Here is a 12,719-nt window from a genome sequence, read left to right on the forward strand (position 1 = left end):
CCAAACTTTGTCCGAAGTGGATTTACGTCTGTTATAGATAAGAGAAGTTCAAAGATATAGTTCAGATATGCGTGTACAGGATTCAAATAAATACATTAGGACATGCATTGATCATTGTCGACCCGGGATCGTGAGGTGATTGGGTATCTACTTACGTGAAGAAAAAGCAAAATCCAGTAGAGAAAATTAAAAATAAGACCACGTTGGTTGTAAATTAGGAACACTTGTTTAGTACATAAAAACATTGACTTGCGACCAGTAGTAATATGGAAAATTTAGTGATAAACTGTTCATCGGTTGTTTCGTATTTTTGGTAAGCTATAAACTGGGGAATGAATCCAGTAATAAATACATATAGGGACAGTTCCCAAGCCACGTAAATTCATACTTACAAAAGGAATTTCCGGTATAAGTAAAATTTACAAACGTTACACTTACATCTGAAGTAAGAAGTAGTATGCTTCTTATAATTAGGTAATTAACTATTATTGAACTGTTATTTAGTTGATACTAAATAAGGTTCTATACCCTATTTGTAAAGGATATTATGTGATTTAGTTTTTGCGTTACAGTATTACTAAACAGTATTTTTTCATACAAATATGCCACAGATTTTAGGTTATAATAAAAAATTCTACTTACGGAAATTTTCACATGCGTACAGAGCCTTGAAACTTCTGTATCATGATACGAGGAAACGAGGGAGATTACAACATATCATCTTTTCGTGTCTTTAAATATATGTAATTTCTCTTTATTAGAATCGACGTCGGTGTGTATAAGTCACGTTGCTTTTTGCAAAAGTACGATATAACTGTATTACTAATAAATGTAAAACAGAGATGTGCATCAGAGAGTTGACATCGGGTCAGCCTTTCTCATGCAGATCGTATCAACATTTCTCTCATAATTTCTTACTTTTAGCTGCAACTTCTTTCTACAGATGTTTGCACAGTTCAGTTTTACTAGTTTCTTTTGCCGGGGATCATTGGCGTGGTCCTGTAAAACTTCATTCTTCTAGGCTACATAATGTACTGGAGAGCGACCTGTAGTGTGAGAACTTGCGCACTCACCAGCTGTTCCGGCTTCAAATTACGGTCGTAATTCTGAACCAACATTCTTCATAATTTCGGTGTTGCATAAAGACGTAAAACACAAGAGACTCAAATCAGTTTCTTTTATTTATCGTAGTTGAGTTTCCACATTGTGGGAAAGAGAAGTTATTAATACAGTAATTATAATATGATAACAGATAGTGAACATTTTTCTTGTAAAGAAAAGTGTAGGTTAAAATTGTGCCAAGTACTTCAGTTTGTGAATATAGATGCATCTTTCATTGCTAAGTACTGCATATTTTCTAAATTATGGGCTGTCGAATCCCAACCTGTACCTGTATTTATATTTTAGCTTCATTTTCCTTCTATATTGGGGTACTGCAATAGAAATTGTTTGTGACAAAGGCTTAGGACTCAGATCATACTATATATATGTTCAGAGAATCATTTCTATATTATGTGCCATGTCGTTTGGAAAGTTGTAGGTTATGTGGCGTTACATAAATAAAGCGATAACCAGAGATCTTACTATAAACGGTGACACACACTTTTCTGTGTAAAAGTAGTCTTAATCTCCTTTACAAGCAGAGAATGTGATGCTTCTGTGATATAACAGCAAACCAAGTAGTAAACTCGTAGCATCCTCCAAAAGTATGACAGTGTTCGTTAGTTTCAACAAAATAATTAATAATAATAATAATAATATAAAGTTTAATTTGCAAAAGGGAATTCGGAACTCAATCATTTTTCCAAAAATTGAATTGGATTGAAATTTTCCCGCTTTTCATAGTGCTGTAACAGTACAAGCACAGAATGTGTGATTCCCAATGTTTAGTGTGATGTCTAAATATTTTATGTAGTTCAGTAAGGTCAAGGTCTTCAAAGAGTATGACATAGTTAAATTCAGTTCATCATATATTCGTAAACCCCTAAGATCTCGAAATCATTAACTACTGTATTTAAATTATAACAGTAAAATCACAACACTTTTCCAAATATGAAAAAGTGCTGTCGTTCGTAAAGACTACGGAGCTCAGTGGTACGTAACTCAGATTCTGACTATTTGTTTAATAAAAAAAATACTGTAATTTCAAATGATAGGAAAGTTTTGTTGATAATGAAGCATTTGTTTAACGTGATTGTCAATTAAAATTCGAATTCTGTGGTATATACTAGGGTAATCCCAAAAGTAAGATTTCCAAAGCACTGAGGAAGCAGGAAAACTGTTCCTGCGGCTTTGGTAACACTTTCGTTGTTTCGTCCAATCCCAATCAAGCCTGTACGCAACTGGCTAAGACGTTCAATCTCGGCTTGCCAGCCGTTTGTAAAGGAGCTACCTCCAAATGCGAGATTCAAGCAATTCGATTTCTCAACATAAAAGCGTAAAGCCGATTGAAATTCATCGCTAATTGACGGAAGTGTATAACAAATCGTCATTGGTGTCAAAAACGTTCCCAAGTTGTGTAGGGAGGTTGCAGTTTATTGTACTAAAATTCGCGAGGAAAGAAAGTTGAGACCTTGAACGATTTAGATGGGACATCATCATCCACCCACTGTGTAGTCCGGACTTGGCGACGTGATAGGACACGATATACAAAAGCATTGACAAAAATGCATTGACCGAAATAGCAGTTATGGAGAAATATGGATAAATGTACAAGCTTTAAATTCATGTACACATTGAAAATGTTTCTTTGTATTTATACTTTAAAAAAACTTCTGGGGTTACCCTCGTAATAAGTTCAATATGGTACTTCAGAAATATAAAATTCCTGAAATAATATGTTGCTGTTTCGTGCGTCAAAATTCTAATTTTTTTTTTTTTTTTTTAATGTTGTTGCAGAGAGAAAGAAATCAGTGGCTGCAGCTATAGCAGCTGTTGAGGAGGAAATTCGTCGTAGCAGAAGACGAAGAGAGAAAAGGAGAAGGGAACGTCAGGAGAGGCATAAACTGAATAAGGTGGCTAGGGTAAGTTAGAGTATACTGTAAATCTGTCTTTTAGGGTAGAGCTAAAAGTAATGATGCACGGGAAGTTTGGACTTCCTCAATCACCTTTTATTATAACATTTCTAATTATGTACAGTAGTAATAATAATTATTGTTCAAATATAAGTTCCTCTTGGGTATTTGGTGGTTTGTGGGTGAGAGTGTAAGGACCCAGAGACTATACGTCCTAGGGTAACAGGATCCAAGACTTTTTGAGACCAAACAGTGTGTACGGGTACCTCTCAGAGATCAGACGTCCTGACAAAAGGAACTCTTGAGACTAGACGTTCTAGAGAGTAGTAGGGATAAAGAAGCTCTCAGAGACGAGGCCTCCTTGAGAATGGACATTAACAGCATTAGATCAGGATCTGAAATTGAGTAAGAATATGTGTACATGGCAGGAAAAGGCAACGAGAGTATGACAAGGATACTTTACATAAATGAGGACAAGTAATGGTTAAGACTAGCAAACAAAGCAGTAATTTCAGAGAAAGCAACACACACCGGTTTGCCGCAGTTCACGAGGATATGAAGATTAAGGATCTTCCGAAATGCAATTTACAACCCTTATTAAAAGTATCAGTAAATGTGAAAGATACTTTAACGTTTCAAGGGTTATTTAACAAAACGGCGTGATATCTGAATTATATCCTGTTATATTGCGATTTGAAAAGCAGGCACGTAACAACAAAAGAGCTAATCTATGTGAAATCACTCAATATTTAAAAGATGCTGATTTTTTAAATTTTTATGTACAAAGTTGTACTATATTTAGAGAGTAGAAAACAAGCATTCATTCACTTCTTAGATGTTGAGTTTTCTTCTGAGTGTTCATTTTGTGTGGGCACATAAGCCAATCTTGCACTTCACGAAGGTTTGCGGAAAATGTTCTAACCCTGTTATTTTTGGAGATTTTGCTTTCAAACAAGAATCATTTCGAAGAGAATTAAATGTGAAACGTGCTAGGTCTAGTGCACATTCAAGCCTACTGTACTACAAATACATTAAAATACTTGTTAAAAGTTAGTTTGAAAAACGCTGTCATTTCTGAAATTAAAAATTTTAAAGAAAAAAAATAACAGTTATGTATGTATGTATTTTAGATATAGGCTTTGTGGTATAGATTCCCTATAAAAGTGTTACATCTAAGTGTCTCGCCCTCTTTTTATTGTGGATGTTCAAACATTGCAATTTTTCAACAATCGGTTATACTTAACCTGAAATATAACGAAAGAAACACTTGTAAAACTCAGATTTGCAGTCGTTGTTAGTGTAGTAATGAGTGGTTAAAGTTTGATCACTGAGGCTTGATTAGCATCTGAGGTTCGTTTCCTATGAAAAATGAAATGAAATGAAATCTTTTAGTTGAATGTCCCACGATTATGCGTGTGAGGTTAAAGGAGACGGATAATTAAGGTAAGTGAACGATGATGAAAGAATTGATGGAATGAGAATATGGGAGGAAAGGGAAGTACTCCGAGAAAACCCACGAACAAAATGTTATCCACCACAAACTTACTTGGCAGGGGATCGAACCAGGTCCCCACACACCAGAGGTAAGCGCTCTATCATTTCTTGTTATGTGTCAAAATAACAAGAAGTAATACGTTGTAGAACATGATCAAAACTGTTGTAAATGAGAGTAATATATTAGTAACTATCCTAGTGTATTTTCTTTATTTATATAGTTCATACTTAAGCAAAGTTACAAACAACTGTTAAACATTTTCTTTTTAATTTTAACTTATGTATATAGTTTTTCACTGATATTGGAACTTCGACCTGTATCAGTTGAAACTGTAAGGCGATAGTTTCTGTAGGGCCTTACTAATTGGCTAGTTGGCACGCATACTTTGTTATCTTCAGATATTTGAAAAGGAATTCTGGGGCCACCGTATGAAAAAGCTGAAAAGAAAGATTGTTGTTTTTCTCACTTGCTTCTTCAATTGTTCTGGTCCATCAGTTCTTGTAAGTGCAAGTTGTGGTATTTTATATTTTCAATGACAACATACTTTCTTCTGAAATTGCTGTAGTGCTGCAATCGGTAAAGTTATTTTATTATTATTATCATCAAGTTAGAGGTACAAATCTATGAAATTGATAATGGATTCTTTGAAATACCTGAATAACACTATATATAGTAACAATAATAGATTCGTAACCATTGTTTATCCGAAACTCAGGATGAGCGGAAAATACATATGTGAAAAAATTCTGTTCAAATCTTACACTAATTGTATGGCCGTAGGTTCAATGCCACTTTCACAAAAAACTCCATTGACTTCTGTCCCAACTGAATCTAGTTTCTTCTTTGTATTTCTATTTCTGAGAGATCCAGCTTAATACTGTTCTATGTTGGCGTAGGTCTGCCTAATGGTTGTTTTCCGATTGGATTTCCAGTTAAAAATTTGAAAGTTCCTACTTTGTTTCATTCTGGCTACATGACTTGCCCACCTATACCTCCTAGACTTGATGACCCTAACAATGTTTAGTAAACTGTATAAATCATTTGAAGTTTCTGCCATTCCCATTTCCGTTTCTCTTGGATCCGAATATTCGCCCCAGGATTTGTTCTCAAATACTTTGCATTCTTCCTCAGAGTAAGTGCCCATACTTCAGTAGGAACAGAAATAGAGTACATATATAAAATAAGAATAGTCAGTGTGTAGAAGGGTGTGTTACACAAATAAGATAAGTAAGTGGGACATTCCATGTCAAATCTACAAGTCTTTAGACTTGACCGTCTCAGTTTTTTCTAAAAATTGGTGTACAGCTTTACTACAGTGGGAGATGAAAAAATCCCAAATATTACCTCTCCCCTCTGAAAGTGTCTCCATACAGGGTGTTCAAAAATGTCAAAAAATTGCATTTTCTCAGTTACAGTGATTATTAAAAATTGTCATAAAATGGTTAATATATGCACTAGAGACATAAAACAAACACCATTGGAAAGCTCAAAGATTGCTCTACAAGTTGTACTATATTAAAAAACCTGTAAAATAAAAAATAATACTTCAAATTTGAATTTTGGATTTCGCATAGAAATGTCCCTTTGAATTTGTTCAAAATTGTTTAGATTCTAGTCTCATATGTGTGCTAAAATACCACAAAGTTGCGTTTTGGGCACTCAATGGGATCCGATTCAAAATGCAACATAAACCAAGCATTGCACGATATTGACCATGTGAATATCTGGGTTCAGATCGATAACCATTTGCCTGGAGCTATTTCCTGCAGCATCAAAGGAATTTATATTCAATTTCATTTGTTTCTTGATGTATTCATTTTAAGTTACACAATTATCCACCTTCTGAGATATTTAGAGAGGTATTACGTTTCCGAACAGCACTTAATATAGGCCTTTATTCTTGTTAGTCAGTATGGATGTTTCTAAATTTATATTGGCTACATTGATACATGTTATTTTCATTCCTTTGTTTCAGGATTGCTGTCACAGATATGTGGAAGTGGATAATTGAAATAGGAAAAAGAATTTATTGACTAATTGTTTGTGCTGCAGGTGTGTGAAGTGATTGTGAGCAGTGTCACTGTGTTTCATAACACATTTCATACAAATATTGTGAAATGGAGGAAAATATATCCCTCCCTTTCATAATATGTTCTGTAATAGCAATTCTGAAACAAAGAAATGAAAATAACATGTATCAATGTAGCCAACATATTTAGAAACATCCATACTGTCTTAACAAGAATAATAACCTGTATTAAGTACTGTTTGGAAACTTGATACCTCTCTAAATATCTCCAAAAGTGGATAATTGTGTGAACTCAAATGAATACATCAAGAAACAAATGAAATTGAATATAAATTCCTTTGATGCAGGTAAATAGCTCCAGGCAAATGGTTATCGATCTGAACCCAGATATTCACATGGTCAATATCGTGCAATGCTTGGTTTATGTTGAATTTTGAATCGGATCCCATTTAGTGCCCAAAATGCAACTTTGTGGTGTTTTAGTACACATATGAGACTACAATCTGGACAATTTTGAACAAATTCAGAGGGACATTTCTATGCGAAATTCAAAATTCAAATCTTAATTTGAATTTTTGAAGTATTATTTTTTATTTTACAGGTTTTTTCAATATAGTACAACTTCTAGAGCAATCTTTAAGCTTTCCAATGGTGTTTGTTCCACGTCTCTAGTGCACATTATAACCATTTTATGACAATTTTTAATAATCACTGTAACTGAAAAAAAAAAATGCCTTTTTTTGTCATTTTTGAACACACTGTATGGGGACACTTTCAGGAGGAGAGAGGTAATATTTGGGATTTTTTTCATCTCCCACTGTCATAAAGCTATGCACCAATTTTTACAAAAATCTAAGATCGTCAGGTCAGATTTTGCCATTTCATTGGTTGATTTCACATGAAATGTCCCATGTTTAAGTTACAAGAAAACTCCCAAAATTACAAAAACATCAGATAAAACTTCCCGTTATACTTTTACTGTATCTAAGAAATTATGATACATTTACGAGAAATGTAATCTAAAATTAGCATTTGTTAATTTTAAGTGTAAGAAAATTATTTCATTGGCAATGTAAAACTATAAAAATACATCTAGTTTAATTCGGATACGAAGGCAGATATATAAGAATGGTAAAAAGATTAGAGTTAAGAAACATATTAAGTCAAAAAAGATTGGTGTGTTTTTAGTATGTTGTTCCATTGATTTTAATTTTATCTTAAGTTCTCAGTACTGTCAGGTCAGGTCAGGTCAATACTCTTAATGTTATATCTTTCAAAACAATTGATGAACATATAAAAACATACAGTTACAATTTGTGCAAGTTTTACACAAATCTCTGAATGAAATTCTTACGAATAATTTTATATACATGCAAAGCAACCAACATTCAAGATTAATAATTTTAGTAAGTCATCAGATGAAATTATGGAAATAGGCAAAGTTTCGAGAATTTAATTTAAAATTTAGATTTAATGCAGCACATATACTAATAGACACACCAATCTGTTTCTTAATAATACTTTATTAAAGCATTTTGCAAGATTACAAAAAAAAAAAAATTATATGGATAGTAAATATTCAGATATGAATATTTCAATGCAGAACAATTTCACACATGAACCTGGCAGCTGCCCATTTGAAATTAGAAAAAGAAAAGTTAAAAATGAAGTAAACAAAAGTAATTTTTCTTTTCTATAAAAAAAATGAAGGGAAAAATAAGGATGAATTAAGACAAGGTGGATAACACACCAAACTATAAGTATAGTGAAGTTATTTACAGAGTTCTTAATTACACACTGTTTCGAGAGGTCCCGGGTTCAATTGCCGGTGGGGGCATTCGGTTGAAAAAGTATAAAAAGCTTTTTCAGACCAGCCATCCTGAATGAGATTTTTCTGAGTTTTCCTTATTCGCACCAGGCAAATGCTGGTGTGGTATCTAACTTATAGGTCCCAGGCCACTTTCTTCCTTCTCCAATCCTTTCTTCCTGCCCTTTTCTCAAATAGTGTGATCACCGAGGGACGTCATCCTTCATACGTGACGGGCTAAATGGCCATAGATGCCGAAAGCCCAGAAATCTAAATCCTCAATCCCACATACTGTTTTGTAGCTTAAGAGCTAGAGAAAGGTATCGAATATTCAAAATTCACTAGCTGAACCTGCGCTCTCTACACAGCTTATCATTTGCATATGAGCATAAATCTCCTTCTCATTCCTCACTACATATGTACATGTCCCTTTACAGACACAAGTGAAAGACGTCTTGATAAAATCGGCAAGGGGTATCATAAAGGGGAGATTTTTTCGATTACTTTTTTTCAGTATCTTGCGCCGTTTTCAAGATTTCAGCCTACTTTCGGTTGGAGTTTCTAATTCATGTATGACCAGTGTTTTCTTTCTTCTTGCATGCAGTATGTAATAAGCAAATACATTACATATACAATTAATTATAATGCCAGTTATATATAGTGTTCATTGTTCAAAACACAAAAAATAAAGATTTATCTTAGACTCGAGAAATGGTTATCCTTCCTTTTTCATTATTATTTGGCCATGAAACAAACGCCTGAGACATATACAACCCCAATATACAACAATGTGCTGTTGGAATATATAACGCATAGGATATGATGCTTTAGTTTTTTTTGTTTGTTTGTTTGTTTGTTTCAACGCTTCCAGTGTACCCTAAAAAATGTAATAAAGAAATAATGGCCATGTTTTTTTTTTTTTTTTTTTTTTTTTTAAATATTCAATTAGAACTGGACAATACGCAAAATTTCCAATCGATCAGTGAAAACGTCATCTTTCTAGAGTCTGTAGTTTCCGAGATCTCGTTGTCGAAAGGATTGACCACAAGCATATAAACATTCTCAACATATAGTTTAAAAGAACTCGGAAGCACAATTCACATGCATTGATTTTAGAGAAGCCTTATTAAAATATAAAGGCTTTGAACAATAATTTTATAACATAAACTTTATGAAAAAGATATAGTTAACTAATTTAGACTATTCAAAGTACAGTTACTTAAAATGTTTGTCTCTGTTAAACGTGAAATCACACACAACCGTAAATGAAAGATTTGAAAGCTAAAGTTATAGGTTGGAGCTCAGGCGCTTTTAAATGCTATTGTAGAATTTTTATAGGTAGATAAAATAAATGAAAAAGTATATAAACTTAAATTTTTGATAAAGGAAACTCAAATAGAACATCGAATGGTAATGTAGAAAGGTATGAAAGAAAATTTAAATCAAAATAATCAAAAATGTCACTAATCATTTATTATAATTAAAAGCTTACATAAACAAATTACGCAACTAGTTTAACAACCACGAACCATTTCTGTGGGCTCCGAGAATCCTAATTGGATGATTATTTCCTAGTATAATCCTGGTTCTGTTTCCTGCGGCCGCCAGACACAAATTGAAGAGCATAGGCTTTACAGAGATACTTATGTGATGCGAGAAATTTTCGCCCTACTCCAAAAGGAGCGAAAAACGCACCCGCTATATATTTGCACTGGGATGTTTGTGCCCTACAATTCAACCAGTTTTGTATCTTATAAAGTACAGTGTCGGATCTAGCCCTGACCGGGGGATGGGAAGGGGGCTAGAACCCCCGGTTTTAAGTGACAAAAATAATTCAAGCTATTATTTATATATTTTTAAAGTTTATATCGTAGTGAACTCATGATATACCTATCCTAGTCTGGGTTTTGGCTGCACACACTTTTTATCTTCTAGACTCGCCAGTGGTAAAGTAGCTTCCCTTGGGACTGTCAGAAAAGTGAACCATAGCTGTTCCTTTTTCTAGCGTGTTTAGAAGTTCATGCAGGAAACTCTTTCCCTTGTCATTTCTTTTTTTATTACTGTGCCTTGGTAATATTACGCAGGGAACTCTTCCCATTGTCATGTATCTGTATTTGGCCTTAATATTATGTAAGAAACTCTGTCCTGTGTCATCCTTTGTTAGCGAGAAATTATTTCTCTTGTCATACTTGTTACTGCGCGTTTACATTGTTTTCTCGTTTTTACTTCAATTTTTGGATATAGGTAAACTTCTCAAACATTGAACAATATCTTGGAACGAACTTGTATCTGTGCAGCATTTTTTTTTTCAATTTTGTTGTCAGGTGGTACATATATCTTTTTTTTATCTTCCAAACGGATCATAATGCAAAGCAGCTTCTTGTTTCAGTGCTTGTAAAAAGCACAAAGAAATTTGGTTGTAAGCTAACCCTGCTCTTGAGCTTGTTGTTCCATCCTTCAACGGCAAAATGTGTTCGATACCCTTCACTTTCGCAGTTGCAGACACTTTATCTTCTATTGGCACAATACTCTGTATTGCTACCCAGCCATCTTTAACGTCTTCCCGGGAATAATAGCCAAAACGCTGCATATGCGGATATGTAGCCCTTACATATTAATTTTGTTTGTACACAGATGCTAACCCTAGTTCTTACACTTTGCATCATAATCATTGATTGAAATGAAAATGGCAACCCTTAATCGTACAATCCGGAAAGTTGGAAATAAGCGCATAAATACACGCCTCTTCAAAGTCAATCATGATCTTTTGTGGAGCCCAACCCGATAAACACTTCTTTAATTTCTTGGAATGGAAGTCGTAAGTTTCTTTCTTTTTTCTTTTCTTTTCTTTTTTTTTTGTTGTTGTTGTTGTTGTTGTTGTTGTTCTTGTTCTTGTTCTTGTTGTTATTGTTGTTCAGCAGGATGGCAAGAGCTACCTGGACAATATTTGTTTCTTTCTCCATACTGCCAACATCTATGTAAATCGAATAAAGTTGGGCGAACTGCTTCCTGCACGATTTGAAATTTTCATCCAAAAAGAAGGTTTTTCCAAGCTGCAATATTTCCTAACCTTCCGAGAAAACATGAATTCTCTGTTCCGTGTCCTTCGTCCAGGGGAGAAAAAAAAAAGTTCCTGCCCATCCTCAGGTTTTCCTCGGTCAACACACGATGTTTCGTTTTGAATCCGGTTCTCGAATATCTCCACGCTCGTGATGCCTTACATGATTCATTTTGCTCTTGAAGATGTTATACTCGGGAACTTCCGTCACGAAATCAAATCCTCGGTTAAACAGAGTATCCATTTCTTTGCAGTAGATCTTCGATAGGGGCTTCTCAGGTTCTCTTCTTTGTTGCCATCCGTTGAACTCGAATTTCTGGTTTAGCGACATCTAGTTGACATTTGTGTTCCGTTGACTTAATTAGTACTTTTGCCTTTGTTACTGTCGCCTGCACTTATCTTTCTTCTCTCTCACACACAACTGAGCTTCGTGACTAAGCGGTTAGCGTACGCGCCTTTGGCGTGGGAGACCCGGGTTCGATTCCGGGCGGGAGCTCATGTTGTTCGGATTTCACGTTAATCAGTAGGTCCCGTCTCATATAGCCTCGATGCTGAAAGGGACGTTAAACTCAACGTCAACCCAACTCAATTCGCGCACACAACCAAATTTTCGTCTCAATACTCTGCTTCTGGAGTAATAATAATAATAATAATAATAATAATAATAATAATAATAATTTATTTGTACTTAACACCCGAAGGCAATTACAAAGCACAAATTGTTAATTTTATAATGGTGCAGAATGTGCTACATGTAAAGTAATTCTAACAACCAACCATTACTCTTGTTTTGTTCACGTACAGTCAATAAGTACCAGATATAATAACAATCTTTACACTTTATTAAGTAACATTTGGAGGCATTTTTGTTTAAATATTGAGCATCTTAATTGAAATATGTCCAGACCCATAGAATGTATTTTATTGCCTCTATCACATATCCTATACAATGGAGAGTTTTTTGCTAAATTTGTTTTGATGTCAGGCATATAAAACATTTGTCTGAACCTCAAGTTTTGACGAGGACAATAGAATGGTAATTTACCTAAGAAAGACATATTATCCTCTTGGTTATCAATAAGTTTTTTCAAGTACAATGCACATTGAATAAACCTTCTATCCTCCAGTGACAAAAGCTGAAACCTCCTGAGAAGTATATTGTAAGATACATAACGAGTTGTTATATTATCTATTTTATAACTAATATATTTTAACATTTTCTTTTGTACCTTTTCTATTTGTTGCTTTGGTTTTTGGTAGTATGGTTCCCAAATTATAGAAGCGTACTCTAATTTTGTTCTTACAAAAGAGTTATA

The 12,719-nt window shown here is 34.2% G+C and overlaps 1 protein-coding gene across 2 annotated transcripts in view; it reads left to right on the forward strand.

Annotated features, from left to right (window-relative positions):
- Positions 1–12,719, forward strand: part of LOC145678505 (uncharacterized) — a 393,685-nt gene that overhangs the window by 252,144 nt on the left and 128,822 nt on the right. For both annotated transcript variants that reach the window (XR_014130402.1, XM_081748725.1), the window contains exon 10: positions 2,899–3,023. Coding sequence is in view for 1 of the 2 variants with exons in the window: in XM_081748725.1 (XP_081604851.1) it covers positions 2,899–3,023 (125 nt within the window). In the remaining variant the exon portion in view is untranslated. The remainder of the gene's footprint in view (positions 1–2,898; positions 3,024–12,719) is intronic.

The sequence above is a fragment of the Thermobia domestica genome, chromosome 2 (genome assembly GCF_964235325.1).
Source record: "Thermobia domestica chromosome 2, izTheDome1.hap1.1, whole genome shotgun sequence".
Lineage (NCBI taxonomy): Eukaryota > Metazoa > Arthropoda > Insecta > Zygentoma > Lepismatidae > Thermobia > Thermobia domestica.